Genomic DNA, 25,545 nt, shown 5'->3' with positions numbered 1-25,545 from the left:
CTTCTTCTTCCTCTTCTTCTTCTTCTCGGACTACTGCGGCTGCGGCCCTGCTGCGGGCCTTCTTCTTCTTCTTCTTCTTCTTCTTCTCTCTCTCTCTCTCTCTCTCTCTCTCTCTTCTTTTTCATTTGGTATCGGAAAAAGAAATCGGAAGTGGATTGGCTGGTGTACCACACACCAGCTATATAGTTGCTGTAGGTATGCGTCATGCTAAGACGAGCGCCGACACTCCTCGAGCTCCGAGTTGTATGAACGGTTCAAAGGAGATCAAAGTTACATGGGCTCCACAGTGATGTATTTATTATATCTATACTGTTCATCTATTTTTAGTGGTCATTTTAGAGCATTACCCAAAAAATGAATCATATCCAAAGATCATCTGGACCACACCAAAAATAGCAGTGGAGATAATGATTTTTACCGTTAAACAATTCGTAGGGCCCACCATAACGATTATTTTCCATCCAATCTGTTCATAAGGTCAAAAAGACCTAAATGAAGAGGAAAAACAAATTTCATATTGATCCAAAACTTCTCTGATCCCTAAAAGGGTTTCAATGGTAGACGTTCAATCCCCCATTGCTTTTTGCAGTGTGGTCCACTTGATAATTAGACTTGTATTATTTTTCGTGTCAAGCCTTAAGATGAGCTCGTCAAATGAATGGATGATTTCGATATAATACATACCTCATGATCAGACCCACAAGACTTGCTAACGTCAATACAACAGCTATATAGCTGGTGTGAGGTACACCGGCCAATCCGCTTCCAAAGAAATCGGACTGCGTATGAGTTACACAGCACGCTTTTATCGCATGAGTTATAAAAGGTCCACGTTCCGTCCATCCATTTTGCCATATCATTTTAGGTCATGATCCAAAAAATTAGTGAGATCCAAATCTCAGGTGGACCACACCATAGGAAACAGTGGCTATAGAATGCTCACCATTAAAAATTTCTTAGGGTCCATTGTAATGTTTATTTTCCATCTAACCTGTTAATTGGGTCACACTGACGTGGATGAAGGGAAAACACACATGTCAGCTTGATCTAAAACTTTTGTAGCCCCCAATAAATTTTTAATGGTGGACGTTTAATTATTGTTGTTTCTTATGGTGCGGTGCACCTGAGCTTTGGATCGGCCTCATTTTTGGGCTGTGCCCTAAAATTATTTGGCAAAATGGATGGACGGTGTGGATATAACACATTCATCACGGGTGGGGCCCAAAAAACTTTGACACTCGTGTGCAACACTTCACAATCTGAGTCCCGCCTAATTCGGGCCCTTAAAAAATTGTACACGAGACATGTATTAACTTAAAATTTACCAATTAAATTATGGACTGTAATTGCTAACTCACAATGCCAAAATCTATTTGTTTGAATAGTTTTAATTGTTAATTTGTGGACGCTTATTTTTTAAAATAGGGCCTTTTGATTTTTTTCATGATTCACTATCCAATAAATGTCCACCAATTCATAAGTGGGATAATGCCAATAAATTGGATGAATTTGAGGCTGATTTGGGGCATGGATTGGTCCTCCAAGTCTTCCTGAAATTGGCAACGCCATCTACCTGAATTTAATTTCATTTTTTTAAAGAACTATTGGGAGAAATGATATCAAATTGTTTAGTATATAAATTAGATATTTAGAAAATTAAATATGTGATTTTTGTAGTCAAATTCGGGTAATCCGGTTCATAAATTCATCGGATAGTCCGATACAACTTCTCACCAAAGATTGGACCGTCACACCACCATAAACATGTTCCAATTTATAAATGAATGCATATTTGGAATGCTTAGAATATTTTGGATTTAATCCATATTTTTTCATATGTTTTTAGCAAAGTAAAAACAAAAATTGCTCTGTTACGGGCCGTTATGCCCCCGTGTCGCCATTACACCCCCGTATTCGTATCGTTATCGGAGGGCATCATTACGCCAACCGATACCGATACGGGATACCTTGAATGTGATTAAGTCCCTACTCATCCTCTCTCTCATTTATTTATTTATTTATTGAGTTTGAAGACATCGTTTGCACCTTCTGTTTTTCGCGGTCTATTTTAAAGGTCGTTATTCCTTAAGTTTAGCCTAACTTGCTACTTTCTTACCAAACTTTTTGGCATTTCTATATTGTTCAAAATTTTCATCGTTTCTAGTCTCATGCTAAGCTTTGAAACATGAACGTTTCTTGTGGATAGCTTTTTGTACATCATCATTCCACCACCAAGTTTCCTCATATGATTGGATTTTCTCTTTAGACACTCCTAAATAAGGTGTCCCGTATCGGTATCGGTTGACGTAATGGTGACCTCCAAAACCGATACAGATACGGGAGCCTAACAGCGATACGGGGGCGTAACGGCCCGTAATGGTGCAAAATTCTTTTTTTTTTGGCTAAAAAAATATGAAAAAATATGGATTAAATCCGGAATATTCTAAGCATTCCAAATATGCATTCATTTATAAATTGAAACATGTTTATGGTAGTGCAACGGTCCACTCTTTGGTGAGAAGTTGTATCGGACTGTGTGATGAATTTATGAACCAGATAACCTAAATTTGACTACAAAATTCATATATTTAATTTTCTAAATATCTAATTTATATACTTAACAATTTGATATAATTTCTCCCAATAGTTCTTTTAAAAAATGAAATTAAATTCACGTAGATCGCGTTGCCAATTTGGGGCTGACTTGGAGGACCAATCCATGCCCCAAATTAGCCTCAAATTCATGCAATTTATTTGCATTATCCCACTTGTGAATTGGTGGACATTTATTGGATAGTGAATGATGAAAAAAATAAAATCAAAAGGCCCTATTTTAAAAAATAAGCGTCCACAAATTAACAATTAAAACTATTCAAACAATTTGATTTTGGCATTTTGAGTAAGCAATTACAGTCCATAATTTAATTGGTAAATTTTAAGTTAATACATGTCTCATGTACAATTTTTTAAGGGTCGGAATTAGGTAGACTCGGATTGTGATGTGTTGCACACGAGTGTCAAAGTTTTTTGGACCCCACTCGTGATGAAAGTGTTATATCCACACCATCCATCCATTTTGCCAAATAATTTTAGGGCATGAGCCCAAAAATGAGGCAAATCCAAAGCTCAGGTGGTCCGCACAATAAGAAACAACAATAATTAAACGACCACCATTAAAAATTTATTGGGGCTACAAAAGTTTTAGATCAAGCTGACATGTGTGTTTTCCCTTCATCCACGTCAGTTTGACCCTATTAATAGGTTAGATGGAAAATAAACATTTAACTGGACACTAAGAAATTTTTAATGGTGAGCATTTTATAACCACTGTTTCCTATGCTGTGGTCCACCTGAGATTTGGATCTTACTAATTTTTTGAATCATAACCTAAAATGATGTGGCAAAATGGATGGACGACATGGATAAAATACATACATCATGGTGGGCCCCACGTGGCACGTGTACATTTTATTAACTTTTGGGACGTGCTGCGTAACTCGTAGGCAGTCCATTTATTTGACGTCAGCAAGTCCTGTGGGTCTAATCATGCGGTATGTGTTATATCTAAACCATTCATTCATTTGACGAGCTCGCCTTAAGGCTTGACATGAAAAATAATACAGATCTAATTATCAAGTGGACCACACTGCTAAAAGTAGTTGGGGATTAAACGTCTACCATTGAAACCTTTTTTGGGATCACAGAAGTTTTGGATCAACATGAAATTTGTTTTTCCTCTTCATTCAGGTCTTTTTGACCTTATTAACAGATCAGATGGAAAATTAACGTTATGGAGGGGCTACGAATTGTTTAACGGTGAAAATCATTATCTCCGCTGCTATTTTTGGTGTGGTCCAGACGATCTTAGGATATGATTCATTTTTTGGATAATGCTCTAAAATGACATCTAAAAATAGATTAATGGTGTAGATATAATAAAATACATCATTGTGGAGCCCATGTAACTTTGATCTCCTTTGAGCCGTTCGTACAACTTGGAGCTCGAGGAGTGTCAGCGCTCGTCTTAGCGTGACACGTATCTACAACGGCTATATAGCTGCTGGTGTGTGGTACACTAGCCAAATCCCCTTCCGATTTTCTTTTTCCGATGTGAAATGAAAAAGAAGGGAGAGAGAGGGAAATCGAAAAGAGAGAGAGAGAGAGAGAGAGAGAGAGAGAGAGAGAGAGAGAGAGAGAGAGAGAGAGAGAGAGCAGGGAGGAGAAGAAGAAAAGAAAGGAAAAAAAAAGGTATGGTTTTTTTTTTTTTCCTAAATTTTTTTTCCTTATTTTCTTTAGCCCGTAACAGCCGTTACGGGGACGTAAGGGTACCCGTTTCGACCCCGTTTCGCGTAATGGTGTCGGCCGTTACCGTTACGTATCCGCTGATACGGCCGTATCATAACGAATATGGGACACCTTGCTCCTAAAACAACCTATTTTCGGGTACTCTCAAGTGGCAAGGCATGTGTTCTCAATTGGTGAACTGACTGAAGGAGGTATCACTGAAAGGAATAACGATAGGGTGTTCCCTGTGCTTATAAGATTTATGAATGAATTGAATAAATCAAGTAGCTTAGCTTCACTTTGTTTGCTTATAAGTCGCTATGCTCCTTATAAGCTCACTACATTCACTAGGTGTACTCTCGTTTTTTGCTTTGCTCAAAACTCTCGTATCGAGTGTACTCTCATTTTTCGCTTTGCTAAAAACTCTCATATTGTGTATACTCTCGTTTTCACCTTCGCTCAAAACTATCGTAACGCACTAAGCAAAGGGATATCCTCTCATATGCTCTGCTCTCTTTCCTACATGACCATTTAAGGCTACTCCTACAAATACCCTCTCTTTGTTTGGAATTTCTTGCATTAGTTTGTCCATCTTCTCCCAAAATTCTCTTGATTCTATCGTGTAATCCTACTCGCGGCCCATTTATACTAATAACATTGATTATCTCCTCCCAAGACAAACTTTATTAGTAAAATCCTATCACTTGCACTCTTAATGACCACAACTTTGTCTACCACTATCCCTACCCCTTTTCTATTGTTGTCCTTTCTCTTATAGCAAAGTTAATATTCATCAATTTCTCTAATTTTTGCCCCCTTCCACGTGGTCTCCTATAAACAACCTATGTTAACTCTCCTTCGTTTCTTTATAACTACTAACTTCATATTTTTACATGTCAATGTTCCTACATTCCACATGGCAAGATGAACCTTATTCTCCTAGACTAGCTTCCGTACCTGCATTTGTCCCAAAATGGCGCACTAACCCTTGCCTACTTCTCACTGCAACTGGGAGTTGTTGCTTCATGTTGCTTCCAGGGGATGCCCTAACCAACTGTTGCCCATTTCTTATTGCAGCCAGGTTCTGACATCGTGTCGCTTATAGGAAATGCTCTAGCCACCTTGCCTTTTTTGCATTGCACCCGGGTGCTGATGCAATAAGTTGCTTACAAGGAGCACCCTAGCATGAGATTGAAATTTCGTATTGTCAAGATCCATGATAAAAGATCTGGCAAAAGTTTCATGCTGCTTGCCAACTTGGTGCAACCTCCATCTAGCAAGGAGAGTTCAAAAGCTGACATGCACTTTTTTATACACATCTTCCAAATTTCATGAAGCACCTTGAAAGAGAAGGTAATGCACTTCTCTTGGGGGTATTTTGTGCTAATTTTAGTAGAGAAAGCTTACTTCTCAATGAAGATAAAAGTTAGTTCCCCCCTATAATCAACGCTTGAAGTATCGATGATATCTGTTGGTATATCCCACAATATATTTTGTATCCCACCTATGCGATACAAAACGCACAAGTAGTGGGATATATCCCACATGTTGGATTCGGTGAGCATTTTTTTATTTCCGATCCTTTTATTTTCTTCTGTAAATCATGTTAAATTAGTGTCTATTAGTTATAAATCCATGATTTGTCATGTTTTGCTTGAAAAATCATGGATTTTTATACATATCATCGACATGCACTTTTTTATACACATCTTCCAAATTTCATGAAGCACCTTGAAAGAGAAGGTAATGCACTTCTCTTGAGGGTATTTCGTGCGAATTTTAGTAGAGAAAGCTTACTTCTCTATGAAGATAAAAGTTGGTTCCCCCCTATAATCAGCGTTTGAAGTATTGATGATATCGGCCGATATATCCCATGACATATCTTGTATCCCACCTGTGCGATACGAAACGCACAAGTAGTGGGATATATCCCACATGTTGGATCCGGTGAGCATTTTCAATCCTTTTTTTAATTTCTTCTGTAAATCATGGTAAATTAGTGTTAAATTCTTATAAATCCGTGATTTGTCATGTTTTACATGAAAATCATAGATTTTTATACATATCATTGACATTCACTTTTTTATACACATCTTCCAAATTTCATGAAGCACCTTGAAAGAGAAGGTAAGGCACTTCTCTTGGGGGTATTTCGTGCCAATTTTAGTAGAGAAAGCTTACTTCTCAATGAAGATAAAAGTTAGTTCCCCCCTATAATCAATGTTTGAAGTATCGACGATATCTGCTGATATATCCCACGATGTATCTTGTATTCCACCTATGTGATATGAAATGCACAAGTAGTGGGATATTTGGATCCGGTGAGCATTTTCGATTTTCGATCCTTTTTTCTTCTTCTGTAAATCATGTTAAATTAGTGTCAAATTGTTATAAATCCATTATTTGTCATGCTTTGCATGAAAAATCATAGATTTTTATGCATATCATCTACACGCACTTTTTTATACACTTCTTCCAGATTTCACGAGGCACCTTGAAAGAGAAGGTAAGGTACTCTTAGGTGTATTTCATGCCAATTTTTGTAGAGAAAGCTTACTTCTCTATGAAGATAAAAGTTAGTTCCTCGCTATAATCAACATTTGAAGTATCGATGATATCGGCCGATATATCCCATGATACATCTTGCATCCCACTTGTGCGATATGAAACGCACAAGTAGTGGGATATATCCCACATGTTGGATCCGATGAGCATTTTTTATTTTCGATCAATTTTTTTTTCTTCTGTAAATCATGTTAAATTAGTGTCAAATTGTTACAAACAGTATTGTTAAATGCGACCGCATATTCGCATATGCGAATTCCCATATGCATATCACATATGCCATCATCGCATATGCGATTGCATATGCCAAATGTGTGAGGATATGCGATCGCATATGCGATGTATGCAATCGCATACAACATATGCAATCGCATATCCGCGAATTGTTGGCACATTATTTTATTTGTTTATTTTTTATTTTTGCAAAAAATCAAACTTTCATAAGTAGTGTAACTTGTAACTATAAGTTGTGTAAGTATATTGTTGAATGTAACTTAGTGTTATTGTAACTAAGTTGTAAATTGTAACTTGTAAGTAGTGTTAGTGTTATAATGTATAAATAATAAACATTAAGATGTAAGTTCAAAATTGAATTTGTACAATAAATAGCTTATTGATTGTTTTATTACTTAACTATATTGTTGAATGTTGAATTTGATGTACTTCATTCATTTTTTCTAACAAGTCACAAACTAATTTTATATATGTAAAATTACTATATTAGTTATCTATTGACTTAGGGAAGCTTCTTGTAAGTTCTTATATTTTTCTACTTTTTTTTTTTTCCAAATTTTCTCCTTTTTTTTAAAAAATAAAATAAAAAATGTGACCGCATATGCGATTGGGTGATCGCATATGCGCACAAGCATATGTGATCGTATAGAACCACATATGTGGTTTGACAACATTGGTTACAAATCGATGATTTGTCATGTTTTGCATGAAAAATCATGGATTGGGAGCATTGATTTCGAGATTTGGAGGAGATGGCCAAGTTGCTGAAAATTGAAAAAAAATCAAAATTGCCCAATTTCTTGCAAATCGGTTACAATGTTTGTGTCCAAACATGTATGTAACCTAATCTAGTGATTCTTCTTTTTCTTTTGAATGTATTGCTTGTGTTTCGACCCATCTTCTTACATTCATAAATTATATGAATAGACTTGGATTATACTTGCATCAATTTAGCTAGACAACGCATATTTTAGGACCCCATACAAAGAAAACCTATTATGTGCATTTTATTATTATTATTATTATTATTATTATTATTATTATTATTATTATTATTATTATTATTTTTGTAATGTTTTGATTTATTAGTGTGTATTGATGTAATTTTTAACGATCACTGAAGTTTCATTGAAAAATTCTACCAATTTCCCAATGTTTCCCCATGTTTCCAACAACAACGATACATTACGTGATACAACTGATATATCACATGCAATACGTGATACAACCGATATGTAACTGATACATATCCATATCCCAATGGTTGTCAAAATTCTACCAATTTCCCAATGTTTCCCCATGTTTCCAACAACAACCAATACATTACGTGATACAACTGATATGTAACTGATACATATCCATATCCCAATGGTGCAATGCGTAACGTGATACTGATATTTCGAACATTGCCTAGAATATTGATTCATGAATTAAATGTAACACTTTTGACAAACTCCATTCAATGGTCCAGCTGGTATGGGATTACTCCCTTTTTTCCCCCCCTCCTAGAAAGAAGTTAACTACCAAGGGATAGTTTCTTATGTGGGATTGAAACTTCCCACGATAAGGTGCGCAAGGGTGCTCACGTAAGAAGGTGCATAAGTGAGCATTCCTCTCTCTCTCTCTCTCTCTCTCTCTCTCTCTCCATATATATATATATATATTGCACTTGGCGGTTTACCTATAGGTTCTAGGTAATTTGCATTTATAAATTTATCCTCGTTGAATTCTTTACATTTTTTTGTATGTGATTTAGTAAACCATAGTGTATGTAGAAAACTATGGCTTGAGTAGATGGAAGTACCCTTAAGGAAGTAGTGCTAATCAATGTTGTCAAAATCGTTACTGTATTGCAAATCGTATTAGGGGTTTAATCGTATCGAATCACTAATCGTTAAGTTTTTTTTAATGATTTTTTAATGAAAAATATAAATAAATAAAAGAATGAAAACAATACTATCATCGCATGGTATTACTTAAAAATTAATTGATTCTTTATCTATCTTTTTTTTTTTTTCCAAGAAAATTTCCTTAAAAACAGACTAGGAATAGCGGCATTTGATTTCGTGGAGCAATGAAAAAAGATATTTTGATTTTTAACCATCACTCCACAATACATATAAGTCAACATGATTGTAACCATCCATAAAAACATTCCAAATAAGTCATACATCAATTTGGTGTTCGGCCACTTAAGAAGTAAGAAATCATAAGAAAAAGCTCTACGATTTAACGTTAAAGAGAATATATATCATTTAGGGTGCATTTGGTATAAACTGAATAGAAAAAAGTATGAAATTAATTTGAGTTCTGGATCCATTTTGTGTTGATTTTTTTTTTTTTAATTTTTTTCCTTTTATTACGACAAGGTGTCCCTGGTCCTTTTTAAGGTGAGACTAATCCGTGCGGATGCACACAATCACCTGCAAACCACGTGCATCGCGTAAAGCACGGGGAGGGGAATCGAACTCACGTCTGTGGGGAGCAAACCCACGACAGTAGCCATTCGCCCAAACCCCATGCGGGCATTGTGTACTAAATTTTAAGTACGGATGGATATATGTTGGAATGCTTGTTTGGTAAACTGTTTGAAAAAATTCATGCACACTAAAATTTAGTACTAAATTTTTTTTTTTGTTTGGTACAAATGTTTGAAACTTGGGAAATTTACCCAATGGGCCCATGTCCTAACATGATTTGGAAAAACAGATGGATCGAGTGAATTTCTCACAAATGTCACAGTGGGCCCTGCCTGACTTCCCGTGCTAGGAAATTCCTGGCAAAGGCTTTCGCTGTCAGTCTGTGTCAAATTAATGGTTACTAGTAACATGTTAGTGGGTGTTGCCCTGACCGTAAGGCCCACCTTGTTGTATGTGTTGTACACCCACGACGCTCGTCATTCACCCGAATCCCGTGCAGTTCCAATGTAATGTTTATTTGCCATCAAACTTGTTGATAATCACAAAGACTAGGATGAAGGGAAAAAAATTGAATATCTACTTGATCCAAAACTTTTGTGGCCCCATTCAATCTTTGTTGTTTGGTCCACTTGAGATTTGGATCTGCTTCATTTTTAGGATCATGGCCTAAAATGAGCTGCAAAACTGATGGATGGCGTAGATATACAACACATACATCATGTTGGGCCCCACAGTCAGGGCAACATCCACTAACGTGTTAATAGGGTAACACCCCTCGACCACTGGATTTGGCAAACTTGGATGGGACAATTTAGAACACAACACCATGGTTGTTGCCGTGTTGATGTGACAAAGTTAAGTGGGCCTTACCATGATATATGTGTTAAATCCACACCGTCCATCCATTTTGCTAGATCATTTTAGGGCATGGGCCCAAAAATGAGACAGATCCAAAGCTCAAGTGGACCACAAGACAAAAAATTATGGGGATTGAACACCATTGGAAACTCCTTGGGGTCACAAAAATTTTGGATCAAGTTGATATTTGTGTTTTCCCTTCATCCAGGTATGTGTGACATTTTGAAAATGTCGGATGGGAAATAAACATCATGGTGGACCGGAGGAAGGTTTCAATGGTGGACGTCATTATCCCCATTGCTTTTTGTGGTGTGGTCCACTTAAGTTTTGGATCTGCCTCATTGTTCAGGTCATGCCCTACGATGATCTGGAAAATTGGATGGACAGTGTGGATAGAACAAATACATCATAGTGGGGCCCACAAGACTTTGCCACATCAAAATGGAGTAGGTTCTAGAATCGGATCATGTACGAAGGGGCAAATTTGTTATTTTTAGAAAAAAATTAACTCCAAAGCCATTTACCGCATTCTGGCTACATCACTTATTGCTTTCGGCGCATACACCACCCCTTGATTAATAATGTGATTAATTTTAATTAAGGACTATTTTTAAGTGTGTTAAACAAACACCCAAAATAACATATTAAGTGGCTGAAATATGTTTTTAAGATTTCGGTGACGTATTAAGTGGTAAGCAACAACCCTTAATCTCTTATAAATAACAAAACAACATTATTTGCTTTTTCTAAACGATTCATTTTTTTTAAATCCTGAAAGGGTTTTTTTCTAAATGAATCTTCAAGCTCCCACCAACTTAAAATCATACAATAAAATCTGAGTGAAGCTGAAAATAGAAGAAAACAAGTATAATTTGAATCGTAATTCGGGATTTGAATCGTAAATCGTAGGGATTCAAATCATAAAATCGTAGGATTTATATAAGAGGGGATTCAAATGTGGGATTCAAATCGTTTTGCTTAGGATTCGACTCAAATTGTAAATCGTGAATCGTAAATCGTAGGATTTTGACAACATTGGTGCTATTATATTACTGTATTGACACTGATTTTTTCTTATGAGAAAGAATTGCAAGTATTGAATTAGAATTTGCTTTTGCTAGTTAGACATTTAAAATTCAAATGTGTGGCTTGAACTCTTTCTTTTTGTAAATTTCCATGTATATATAAATAATTCAAGGTAAGGTTCTATGTTTATCCACGATTGCATTCGAGCTTCTTAGGATTATGGATTTTCATTTCATGGTTAGATTGGTTAATATAAATTGGTTGCAGGCTTCTAGTTGATGTTTTGCAAACAACCTTCTAGGTTATTGAAGTCCTTTTATTTATTTATTTATTTTGGTAGGCAGATTTTGAATATTTGATTTTTGCTCGCTTTGGAAATTAAGCAAACTTGTAACTTTCGTAAGATCATTATCATATGAGGTTGTTGATATACAATCGTCTTTGCCCTTGTAGATATGGAATTCTTTTTTTGTCTCATATTGCTGAAGACATAACAAACTCACCATCTTTTTCAGGTGATTTTACTTAGAACATTGCAATATTGTATTATTTATCGGCTTTCTTTGATTTGTCTGTAAGCTTCGTCTTCTTTTTGTTTTTTCCATGATTTTTCCTATAGATGGTGTGCCAAAAGAAGGACTAAGGATCCAAGATGTACTTGTTAGGGTTGCGATTTTGCATTTGATGAGAGACAAGGTATGCTTTGATATGCATGATGTGCATACAATTTTGGATTATGATTTTCTTTCTCAAAAACTATACCAGAGTTTTTCAAATGCAATGTAGACTTAAATACCCTTTATGTGGAAATGGCACAGATTAAATTGTTTTGGGTATATGAACCTAAACAATTATTATTATCTTTATTTTTGTATCAGTTCTGCGTCTCCACAAAGTTCGACCTTGCATCATTATTGAAATCTCTTTTCTTTTTGTTTGTTTGTATATGTAAAATAATAAAGTGTGTATTGATCATTTGTGTATTGTTTCCACAATTTATGTGGAACGGTAGTTTCCGTGTTCTGTATAAGCTCTTCAAACTCCTACCCTGCCGTAAAGGTTGTTAGAGTACAAAAGTCGGTTCATGCCTAAACCCCCATGTTGTGTAGATCCAACTGTCATTTAATTTGGAAAAAAGAAAGAAAGAAGAGAACCTGCACAACATATTTTCAATTCATTGTTGATTCCAATACACCTGTCACGACCAGAAACTGTGCTGGTCATAAGAAAAAGGATTGTTTTTTTCTCTTGTAATCGAACCATTTTATTATTGGAGTTCGGGTCGAGCACAAGAAGAGAGAGATCTGTGAGATGGTGAGATACTCCCTCTCTACCTCAAATCTTCATTTATAATCTATAAGTGGAGGCCTTTAAAAAAAGTGAGCACGTGGAGATTTGGATGTTTACAACAGGTAAAACTTCACCCAAATGAGAATAAAATCAAGAAAAATCCTATCTAATTGTACACCTTAGGAAAATTCAAATATGCCCAACAGTCACCCTCAAGCTGGAGCATAGATGTCGTTCATGCCAGCTTGACTATAATATATTTCAAATGAGGTGTAGAAGAAACGTTGTTGATAATATCAATGTATTGCTGTCTTGAGTAAACAATGGAGTATGTAGCAACAAGCAACCTTTTAATCTTAAATAGTGACAATCAACTTCAATGTCTTTTGCCGCATGTAAACTGGGTTGGAGGCAATATGGATTGTGGCTTGATTGTCAATAATGGAGCAATGAATCTCATTTCTTGAAGGCACAACCTGATCCAAATAATCTCACAAGCTGCATTTGCCATCACATGATCTTTTGCTTAAGAAAATGAACGGACAACTACAAGTTGCTTTTTGCTTTTCCACAATACAAGATTACTACCAACAGATGTGCAATAACAAGAAGTGGAACACCAACTAGTAAAGGAGCCAGCCCAGTAAGCATCAAAATATCCACTTAGCTGTAAATGGTCATGACTAGAATGCTTTAGAACTTTCTTAAAGATTGCTTTAGATAACTTAAGATTTGATATACTGCATCTAGATGGTAACTGCATGGAGCATGGGTGAATTGACAGATCAAGTCACCGACATAAGAAATGTCAGCACATATGATCGTGAGATGGATCCCATAGCCTACAAGTCATCAATACATGCTTGGATTTTCAACTATTGGGGATTGCCTATCCCATAGCCGATGATTGATCTCCATAGGAGTGTATGCTCAACAAGAACCAAGCAACCCAGAGTCTAAAAGCAATTCCAAAACGTACTTCCTTTGGGATATGAATATCAGCTGTTTTGACCTAGCCATCTCTAGCCCAAGAAAGTATTTTAGTGGTCCAAGATCTTCATATTGAATATTGTCGCTGGAAAGTTCTTCAGCTTTAGATATCTTGGTAGTGTTGTTTCTTGTGAGAACAATGTCATCAACATAAACCACAAGAATAGTTGTATGGCCTTCATTCCTCTTCATGAAGATAAAATTATCAGAGGAACTTCTCATAAACCTAGTCTGAGATATTATGTTACCAAACTTCTCAAACTAGGCTTGAGGAGATTGCTTTAGACTATAAATAGCCTTTTGCAGACTTTCGCTTCTTTCCCTTGGGTCGAAAACCGGGTGGCATATCCATAAATATCTCTTCCTAAAGCTCTTTGTGAAGAAATTCATTTTTCACATCTAGTTGGTGTAACAGGCAGTTGAAATGAGCAATAATGTACAATAGAATATGAACAAAATTTAGTTTGGCCACAATGAAAATGTCTTCATAATATCTATTCCAAATTGCTGTGTGAATCCGTTGGTAGGTTAAGGGGCCTTGTATCTCTCAATGAAGCCATCAAACTTGTATTTTAGGGTATAAACCCATTTGCAGCCTTCACATGCTCCCCCATCAGAAAATCAATTATCCCATGTTTGTTGTCTTCTCGGGGTAGGCATTTCCTTTACCATAGCTGCTTTCCAGTTACGATTGGCCAGGGCATATGCCGTGTTAGATGGAATAGGAATAATGGAAACAGAAGACAGGTATGCAGGATAAGGAGGAGACAAGGATCAATAGGACACAATTACCAATAGGATGAGTCATGCATGAATGGGTTCGTTTGCAACGATTAATAGGTAAATCTAAGTGATCTGGATTTGAATCTAAGGATTGGTGGTGAATGGACGAGTCTTCGGTTATTTTTTTTTTCCTTGGGTGGATACCTTTTAACTCTTTGCTAGAGACAGGAGCATTTTCTTGAATTGGGTCAATTAAAGTATCAACAATGGTGGGAAGAGTAAGACCATCAAGAGAATACGGTTGAAATGGAAGTGCCCCGTGGTATGTTACATTTTCAAAAAAATGTAACATCTTTGGAAATATACTGTTTCCTACTCACAAGACAATAGCACTTGCAACCCTTCTAAGAATTAGAATATCCTATAATATGTTGAAAACAAATGTATCCAAATATTGTAGGGTGAAGAGAGGGTAATTTGGTTTCAAAACTTTCGGAGCATAATTATGCTCAAGAACTTTATTAGGAGTTCTATTGATCATGTAAGTTGCCATGAAGATTACTTCATCCCAACATGACTTTGGAACAGACATGACAATCAGCGAGGATTGAGTCACCTCTGAGAGATGTCGATTTTTTTGCTCTGCAACACCCTTTTCTTGTGGAGTGCAAGGGCAAGATGACTTAAATTCGATTCAATATTCTGCAAGATAATTTGTAAATCACATTGTAGGTATTCTCTAGATCTTATTTTGGCATCAAATTGAGTTGAAACCATCAAATTTTATAGGATAGTTATAAGACCAGCCATGCTTAATGCGACAAAATGTTGGGCAGTTAAGGAACAATATATTTCATAGGATGAATGTAGCTGAAATGAGGATGTTGAAATGGATGCGTGGCAAGACGACGGAGGATTTAATTGTAAATGAATGCATTCGAGGTAACTTAGGAATAACATCAATAGGTAATAAGATGAGGGGAAGTAGGCTTAGATGGTTTGCTCATCTGCAATGGAGACCAAGAACTGCACCAGTTAGGAGTGACTTCATACAAGTTGGAAGGCTCTAAAAGGGCTAGAGGAAGGTCCAAAAGGATGTGGGTGGAGATAGTAAGAAAAGATTTGATGACCTATGGTCTAACTGAAGTTATAGCCCTTGCTAGAGTAGAATGTTGGAACATGATTTGTGTGGCTGACCCTAATTAATTGGGATAAGGCTTGGATGATGATGATGATGACCATCTTATGAAACATCTTAGTGGTCATCGGGCCTATGTTTCATAATGTAGATCCATGTGAATTTGAAACGGTCATCAATGGACCAAGTAAAATATAAGAAACAAGGTGTTCCCTAACGATAACAGTGGCCATAATGACCACCACTGTTATTGTTATGATACGGCCGTTACGGCCTTGTTTATTTTTATTTTTTGAAAAAACTTGTTCCGTTATGGGGCCATTACGGGCAATTTTTTCTGTAACGGCTGTTTCGGCCCTATAATGTGTAACGGTTATGGCTGTTACCGTTACGGCTGTTACGTAACCGTGTTTGTATACCATGATCAAAAACCAAAAGTTGGACAAAATTGGCAGGTCCCGCCACATGAAAATGGATAAGTTGAAATGGATGAATGCTTTTATTCCTGCTAATGGGAAAAGATGTAAGACAATGCTTGGCCATTTGACAAGTTACACACTGGAAGTTGTGAATACTGCCAAATTTATTTGCAAATAACAAACACAAGGATTTCAATGACGAAGATCTAATTGAGTATGCCATAAAGTTACTTGATCTTTGTGGTTGACTGCAAACTCAAAAAATAAAGCAGTGGTAGCACTCCTTGAACTAAGAAGATAAAGACTGCCCTCTTCTTGGCCAACCCCAATTATCTTCTTCATTGCCATGTCCTCGATAACTTAATGGGAAGGGTGAAACACAACATAGGAGTTTAGTTGTTTTGTCAAGGCACTAACAGATAAAAATTTTGAGGAAAAGAGTGAACATGAACGACTAATGCTATGGACACCGGGTATGAAAGGTGTCAAGTCCCTCTTCGAATTGCTTTGAAAAGCGAACCATCTGTAAGTTTAATATTATCAGAAATAGAAGAAAAGGAGATATAACCAAGTTTCGTACTGGTCATGTGATTAAGTACTCTTGAATCAATGATCTAGGAAGAAGATTGTGAGGTGCAATTGACAGATGCAGACATACCTGGCTGATCCCCTGGTGTGGTAGTCAGAAGAGAGGCTTGAAGGGTTACCAACAGTTGTTGAAGGTCACTGATGGCTTTGTCCTATGGGTCCATGTTGCTAGGAGGAAGATTGAAGTGCTACACTTTATCAGGCGAATCCAGATTAGCTGTTGGTTTTAAATGGAATTCTTTGGGGTGAAGATCTGGATTCAAAATCCAACACTGTTCCCTGACATGTTTTCTTTTCCACCGCGGGTGCACCTTATTGTGTCCTTGTCTCTGTATCTCCTTTTCCAGGTCTCTGCCCTTTAAATGTCATGGAATCAGTTTCCAGAGCAGATCTTTTTGAGACAACATGATTGATTCCAATATCTGATGCTCGGTGACAAACCTTTCGCTGAATATAATTCTAGACCTCCACCCTTTACAGGTGCGCTAAAGAATCCCTCCTGAAAACCAGGACTTGTTTTAATTCGAAATCAGGATGAAGGCTGGCCAAGAATTTGAAAGCCCTTAGTTGTTTCATTTGTGTCTTGACTCTTGACATCTTCTCAGTTTATGGAACTTGCTTGACAACAATCCAGTTCCTCACATTTTTGACGCAATCCAGCAAAATACTCAAAAAAATTCTCTCCATGATGAAGACTGGCAATCTCTGTGTGGAGTTTATAGGAATGGCCAGATCATGTCTTTGGGAGAATGTCTTTGCTATAGTATCCCGAATCTCTTTCGTGGTTTTTAAAAACAATAATCTGCTGCTTTTGTGGGGTTGCGTGAAGTGTAATAGCCATTAAATGATGGTCAGATTGTCATCTTCCCAATCATTATGGGATGAATCATCTGCTGTAGGTTCATTCTTGTTTCTAGTTATGAATCCAAGCTCTTTCCTTGCACCAGTAAACATTTTCACTGATTCGGACTGGTCTAGAAATTTGTATCATCTAGTTTAGTAGTGGTAATTGTTATAACTTGGATGGTCATCATATCCAGTCATGATCTGGGTCTTTTAATCTGCATTCAGGGTTTCCATCATTTCCCAACAGGAAAGAATAAAGAAGTATGGTTAGATCTGACCTTAGAATATCAATCTGTTGATGGGGTTGTGGGTATGTATAATGGCCCTACCCATGCGTGCGGACAATGACTGTGGAGCCTGCTGTGTTGATCGTAGATGCTGACGATCCTTTTAGGATCTGCTTACAATGACAGTGCGGTCTGCGGGTCCTCCTGTTGGTGCCAATGGTTCTTTTTGTGGCTGCTGGCAGCAATAATGAGACTTGCAAGCTTTACTATTGTGACCAGTGGTCTCTTCTGGATGTACTGGTGATGCAGGTGGGTTCACAGAGATTATTTAGGATGGGTAGTCATGGCTGCTGCTGCTGATCAAGATTTTGGCACCAGAAATCTCCACTGGATGTGAGAGTAACCTCTGTGATTTTCCACTGGTGTAGTAGAGGGCTATAAATCAGAATCTCCCGTCCAATGGAACCTTATGACTTAATTGGTGAAGATATGTCTATAGGTGGAAAACATACTCCTAACTGATCCTATTGGGCCAATAGGATCAGATGATGGGAGCTATTCATCTTTCATCACCACACGACTCCTGGAGGGACACATGTATAGACGTCCAAAGCAAAAAGGAGAAAAGGAGAAGAGAAGACTGGGGGAAGAAGGAAGAAGGGATGAAGAGAAGATAAGGAAAACAGTTTCCAAGGCTCTACCATGTAGTTTGGATCGAGCACAAAAAGAGTGAATGGAGATGAGGGAGTCATGAGATACTTTCCCTTTCTTCCTCACACATTTATGTATAATATAAAGATGATTACAAAAAGATTAGGATGTTTGCAAGAGATAAACTTTACATAGATCATAGATGAGAATAAAATTAAGAGAAATCCTATCTGGTATGGTGCACATTCAAATGAGTATGCCTACAATTATAAACCTTGCTAGTTTTCTCATATACCTAATTCCTACCTGGGATCCTCAAGAGGAAAAGACCAGATTTATGTTTATCTAATTGTCACTTAATTTGGATATTATTTTTTTAAAGACGAGAATTCTATTGATAGGAGTAGAGAACAAAGGAAACAGAAACAGAAAAGCAAAAAACACAAAAAACCAACAAAAAAACAATAGACAAGTAAAAATTACAAGTTGCTACCCCACAACAGCATCAAACCCTCTTCTAGAATCGAGGCTTAGGAGCCCAGTCCCTGAACAACACAAACTTTCGAAAAAAAGCCCTACAGCTAACACACTAACATTCCGAAAGCATCAGTTATTTCTTTCGGTCCAAACAACCCAGAGGACAGCCATAAGAATGATTCTCCATTTCTTTTTTCCCATTGCTCCTGAGTTTGCATGCCAGCCACAAAATAATTCATCCATCGATTTTGGCACCACCCATGAAATATCTGCACGCCTAAGAACACCACCAAATGTCCGAGTTGAACAGGTAATGATTGAATAGGTGATCAACAGATTCCTCCGCTTGTAGATACATAAGGCACACATTCGGGATCTGCATTCCTCTTTTCCTCAGGTTATCTACAATTAGAACCCTATTCCGCCCCACCATCCATCCAAACACAGCCACCTTTGGTGACACTCCATAGAACCATACTGATCCGGTGTGGCAGCATGAGGAAACAGTTGATGCCGAAAGAGATCTGTAAAACGATCAGACCATAAACTGCCCCGATCCCGTCAATGACCAACGCATTGAATCATCTGATGGGGAAGAGAGAGATAGAGATACCCCTTGCAAATGAGATAAGAGGAGTAAACTCCTTGATCTCTGAGTCCGAAAAGCTTCTCCGTAATGGAGGGATCCAAATTCCTTCCCCACCATTAGAACAGAAACAGTCCGTGACCATGATGTCAAGATATGAGGTAATGGCAAACAAAGAAGGATAAGATTCAGCAAGGGTACGATCACCATTTGAAAGATCCAGCCAAAATCTAATTCTCGAGCCTTTCCCGAGATTGAAAGATATTCTTTCAAACATAGCAGGGGTAGATCTGGCAATGCCTCTCCACAAGTACAAAGCTCAGTACATGGAGGAATTTCTGGTCCACCACCCGTGAGGGGTAGTGCCATATTTTGCGGCTATAATTTGATGCCGCAAGCTTTCATCTTCATTCCCAAATCTCCAGACCCATTTGCCTAAAAGCGCTTCAGTAACCACAAGGAGATCTTGAATGTTCGCTTCTCCTTCCTCATAGGGAGTACAAACCTCTTTCCAATTGAGCAGGGGGAACTTCCTACAATTAAAGCCACCTTGCCAGAGGAAATTTCTTCTATGTCAGACCTTTCTCGATGAAGCGAGCCAAGTCGGTTGAGTTTTTGTGTCAGAAAAAAGGGTTTCACATATCTCATCATAGATTTCTACTAGTTTGTCCCATTTGTGTTTTTGATTTGTTCAGTATTGGGTTTTTAAGATGAACAACTTTTGGGTTGTTACGGGTGCTTCAATTATTGGCATACCTTGTATGACCATGGACTGTTTGGGTATAATAACAAAATAGAGAAGCTAAAGCCTTACTGAAGTATTCAAGTATAAAACTTCTGACGTTCAGGTTCCCGCTGGGTAATGAAAGCAACTTGTCAATGTACATAGTTTTCTCAAGAATTTATGGCTTGAAATTTCTTACAGATGGCAATAACTGAAGGTTTTCAAGGATATACAATGTGTTTTCTTTCTGTAATGGCATGTAATTTCTTTCTCTTTTTGTCGTATTCTTTGCTGCCTTGCCTGTTGTCAAGCAGCTTCTTAATAAAATAAGTTCATTATCCTTCCAAAAAAAAAAAAAAAAAACAGAAGAAGAAAAGGTTTCTTATTTCAATTTTTAATTTGGATGGCTACTTTTGGCAGCACTCCTGTTCTTAGAATGATATAAACCTTGAAGCATTCCAGTTGCTATTTTAGTTATTTATTGTCATTGTATGTTTTATGGTGATCCATGCTCTTGATCTCCAATCCAGTTGAATACAAATTTTGTTTAAATGGGCAGGTGAAGTTTCTGTCTGCAAAGCCAGGAACTACCCCTTTTGCGGAAGATATTTTATCACGTTTTCCGGGGTTGAGGAGTGGGAGACATTGGAAGGAAGCGCATGATATATCATTATTAAATGCCGTATTGAAGTAAGCAATCATTGAATTTTAGTTGGATCATTGCTGTTTAATTTTGACAACAAACTTCAATTGTTTTTGGAAATTGTTATTCCCTGTTTGATGGATATACCCTTTTAATATTTCTGGTAATGCAAGGTGCAACTTTATGCTATATATTAGAAAAAGTGTAAACAAAGGGTGTATCAATCAGAAGCAGCAGGTGTTAATAGTGGCTTCCTCAGTGTTCTTTTCCTTTATTTTTTTTTAATAGATAGTTGACCTTGTAACTGATGTAGAAAGAGATTGTAAACAACTTGTTTACAGATTTTGCCAAAATTGAATTAGATGATAGGGGAAGAATTAGTACTGATTAGTAAGGAAGTAGCAACGTAGTTAGAGTATAAAAAATCTGTAGTTGCATCCAAGGTTTTAAATATCTGGATTGACTCACCCCTGGATATTGATATTTAAAACCTTGGTCGCATGTACATTTCTACGCTTTTTGATGGGGACATCTTGCCCACATGTACGCCCCCCCTACGCACGTACGCAAGGAGGATGGCCCCAGCATCGATCTGGATCGATGGCGACATTCATGGAGGGCCTCCTAGTTAGAAGACTGTGCTTTGGTTCCTTGGAGTGGACCCGATCATCATGTGGATCCCACCATTGGATCTCATGATCGTGGCCCACTATTCTAGATGATATAGTACTTTGAGTTTTGCTTATTATTGTTATTAGGAATACCATGGACGGTTTAGATTGCTTTGATTAGTTGTTATTTTTATTACTTCGTCTCCAAGTAATAGGGTGCGCACATGACGCGGCTTTGAGGTATAGGTTTTTCTGATAAATAGGCAACCCCTTTTAGGTTTTTTTTCATTGAAGATTATGAATAAAATTCTGCGTTTTCCTGCTTCTCTAATTCTCGGAGTTGTGGAAATCCAATTGGGTGCGAAACCCTCGCTTCTTCGAAGGGCTGACTACCATGGTGGGAAGCCACATCCATCTCAAATCGTCCTCACCTCCTACCCTCAATATTCATCATCTCCCACAGCCATCCCATCTCCAAATCCATCTCTTTTTGCAGTTAATCCTTCCTTTACAGCAAATTTGTAGAATCAGGCCCTATAAGAGGGCTGGAACTTCGGCGGAGCACCGTCCACAAATCGGACATCCGATTGTTCCAAAATTTGGTGTGAAGGTGGACCTCCCCCGGCCGACTAGAACCAAGTTGGCCGATTTCATATTCGTGGGCCCCACACACGTGCGGCCAGGATCACACGCATGTGTCTCTGGGCCCAGCTGCTGTCCACACGTGTGGATCACCTCGGGTTCCTCTATTTCCTCTATTTCACTCATTTCTCACCCTATTTCCCTAACCCTAACCCTAGATTATCCTAAATTCCAAGTTCTATTCCCCTTTTACAATCCTAGGGTTTCCCGAATTGAAACATGTGAATCCCTTGGATTGGGAAAATAATCCTTTGCATGTGTGGATGAATCTTCTCTCCTTTGATCATTGTTTGGTCTATAATTTTAATTGATCTAGCCCTAGCATGTGTAGGCTTGGACCCTTGTAGATTGCCCTTGTTGAATGCTTGACTTCATGTGGGATGTGGAATTTTTGTGATTGTTTATAAATTAGTATGATCTAAAGTCTGAAATCTTGCATATCATATTTAATTTCCATGTCCTACATCAAATTTGGTATCAAAGCTTAGGTTTTTCATAGGGGATTGTATTGCATGTTTAGGGTTTAGTCTACTCACGTTTAATTTGCATTAACTCTTATCATATAGGGCTGTTTAGGACCCATCATTCACATTAGGGGCTGCTGAATTTTCTGCTGTTAGAAAATCCTCAAATTTCTTGGCTAAATTTTTTGTTGACAGACTCTTTGGGCAGTTAGGTTGCTGGAATTTTAGTAGCATTGTGTAGTTTCCCTCATATGGAGTCCAATAGGATCATTTAGTCCCATTTAGGTGCATATAGTTGTGTTAGAGGGTCGTTGAGTTGAGTGAGTAGTTGTATGCCCACACATACTAGTCTTGGTTTTGGGTTGCACCCTACACTAAACATGGAGCAACTGCAAGAATCAATGAACAATATAACCCAATAGTTTTGAGTTTTTGGGTAGGCACTTGGAACAACGTATTGACCAACGCTTTGAACAGCTTAATGTCCGTGTTACCCAATTAGAGACTTCCACCTAGGCAAATCCCATCATTGGGGAAGATGCCCAATTTCAGGCAGGTGCTCAGGAGGATAGACCAAGGAATGGAGGTGGTCAAGGAATTGGTCATGGGTGCGTACCCATGCACCCACACCGCAAGGGGCATCATGATCATTATGACACAGATGCACAACTCTTCAAGGGAGTTAAGAGTAGAGGCCCTTACGTTTGATGACTACTTGGACCCTAAGGCTTTTCTAGATTGGTTGGCGGATATGGACCACTATTTTGGGTGGTATAACATGTCGGATGCTGGTCGAGTCCGATTCGCCAAGATGAAACTTTCTGGGTCAAGCAAAGAGGTTTTGAGCTACCGTAGAGCGAAAGAAAGAAAGGTTGAGGGAGCCCCCAATAGTCCATTGGGGGGAAATAAAAGAAACTCTTGATGAAAAAATACCTCCCTTTCTCTTATCACTTGAGGTTGGTTGAGGAATGACAGTCTCTTCGACAAGGTTCCATGGGTGTTGCTGAATACATTGAGAAGTTCGAAGAGTACTTGACCCGGTGCGAAGTTGATGAAGATCACGTACTCACTCTTGCTCGATTTAAGACGGGCCTCCGTTCTGACATTAGGAGAGAGTTGCTCGCCAAGGACATAGACACTCTTGAACAGATGTATCAAGTAGTGTTGGAGGTCGAGCAATACCTCAAAACACCTGTGGAAAAGTGGTTTGAGCCTTGCGATTCTGGCGCAAAGGCCAACCCTTCTGGGGCTAAACCTAGAACTGGATATCAATACAAGCCTTCCAGTAGTGTTCAATCTGGGCCCAAGGATGATAAGGGTAAAGGAGTTGTTGAGTCTAGCTTGTGTAAAAGTGACGCGACTAGGTGTTTTAGATATCAGGGTTTTGGTCACTTTGTCCACCAGTGTGGCACGAGAGGGCACCAAGGTGTTCATTATTGATGGGCAAGTAGAAGTAGTGCAACCAGAAAGTGATGGTGAGGAGGAAGAATAAGAGCCAGTAGAAACCCCTAGTGATGAGGAAGAGGGAGCGTAAGAGTTTGCGACCCTTGCAGTTGTGGATCGCGCCTTTGCACAAGCAAAGAATATTGACGATTGGCACGACAACATGACCCTCTATACTCACGCAAAATTTGGTGATAAGAGTTGCAAGATGATCATGGATAGTGGTAGTTGTACCAATGTGACATCAATTGGCACTGTGAGCCGTTTGGGCTTGAAGCTTGAAGCCCATCCTCAACCCTATAGAGTGTCTTGGGTTGATGAAACTTCCAGTCCAGTCTCGCACTGTTGTCTTATTCCTATTCAGTTTGGATCATATAAAGCCACACTTTGGTGTGATGTTCCTAGGAAGCCTATTGATTGTCCCTATGTCCCTGTCCCATAGGTCATCAGAGTTTGCAAAGTCCTTTGCACATCACATTCATTCATTGTATCAAGAAATCAGGCGAAAGATCAATATTAGTAATGAACATTATAAAATTTCTGCAAACCAACATAAACGATTCAAGGAATTCAATGTAGGGGACTGTGATGGTCTACATCAGGCCAGAGCGGTACCCTTAGGGAGCCGTTCGTAAATTACAAGCGCGTAGCGCTGGACTATTCAAAATTATAAAACGAAACGGTCTCAATGCGTATGTGGTAGCTCTTCCACCTTCCATAGGAATTGGTTATATATTCAATGTGGAGGATCTAGTTGCATTTCAAGAGACCACTTATACATTGTCCAGCCGCGCACCGAACCATCCTAATTCCGCAGACCTTTCCCTTAACTCATGGCCTCTTCCCGACCCTTCTTCCTAGCCTCTACCTCCCATACATATCCTTTCCACACTCAGAGAGGAGATAGAGGATATTCTGGACCATTAGATAGTATCAACGTCGTACGGCGGGTTTCAAAAGTACCTGGTTAAGTGGAAGTCACGCCCACCTTCAGATAGTACATGACTCGCTGAGGAGGAGCTTCAACGAGTTGATCCTGATATTTTGGAGCGGTTCAGGAGTTCTGTTTCGCCATTGGCGAAATCTTTGCAGCTTGGGAGAGTTGATGGGGACATTTTGCGCACACGTACGCCCCCCCTATGCATGTACGTAAAGAGGAGGGCCCCACCATCGATCTGGATTGATGACGACATCCATGGAGGGTTCCTAGTTAGAAGACTGTGTTTTGGTTCCTTAGAGTAGACTCGATCGTCATATGGATCCCACCATTGGATTCCATGTTCGTGGCCCACTACTCTAGATGATCTAGTACTTTGAGTTTTACTTATTATTGTTATTAGGAATATCATGGACAATTTAGATTGCTTTAATTAGTTGTTATTTTTGTTATTTCGTCTCCAAGTGATAGGGTGTGCACATGGTGCGACTTTTGGGGTATTGGTTTTTCTTATAAATAGGCAACCCCTTGTAGGTTTTTTCTCATTGAAGATTATGAATAAAATTCTGCGTTTTCCTGCTTCTCTAATTCTGTGAGTTGTGAAAATCCAATTGGGTGCGAAACCCTCCCTTCTTCGAAGGGCTAACTATCATGGTGCGAATTCACATCCATCTCAAATCACCTCCACCTCCTACCCTTAATATTCATCATCTCCCACAACCATCCCATCTCCAAATCCATCCCTTTTTTGCAGCTAAT

General features: G+C 38.3%; 1 protein-coding gene across 1 annotated transcript in view; it reads left to right on the top strand.

Annotated features, from left to right (window-relative positions):
• Positions 1–25,545, top strand: part of LOC131216958 (CHD3-type chromatin-remodeling factor PICKLE) — a 116,939-nt gene that overhangs the window by 73,805 nt on the left and 17,589 nt on the right. The window contains exons 25-27 of the mRNA XM_058211603.1: positions 11,841–11,902; positions 12,007–12,083; positions 20,606–20,736. Of these exons, the coding sequence (XP_058067586.1) occupies positions 11,841–11,902; positions 12,007–12,083; positions 20,606–20,736 (270 nt within the window). The remainder of the gene's footprint in view (positions 1–11,840; positions 11,903–12,006; positions 12,084–20,605; positions 20,737–25,545) is intronic.

This window comes from Magnolia sinica, chromosome 10 (assembly GCF_029962835.1).
Source record: "Magnolia sinica isolate HGM2019 chromosome 10, MsV1, whole genome shotgun sequence".
Lineage (NCBI taxonomy): Eukaryota > Viridiplantae > Streptophyta > Magnoliopsida > Magnoliales > Magnoliaceae > Magnolia > Magnolia sinica.
The sequence above is the reverse complement of the archived record's forward strand: the minus strand, read 5'-3'. Positions and strand labels throughout refer to the sequence as shown.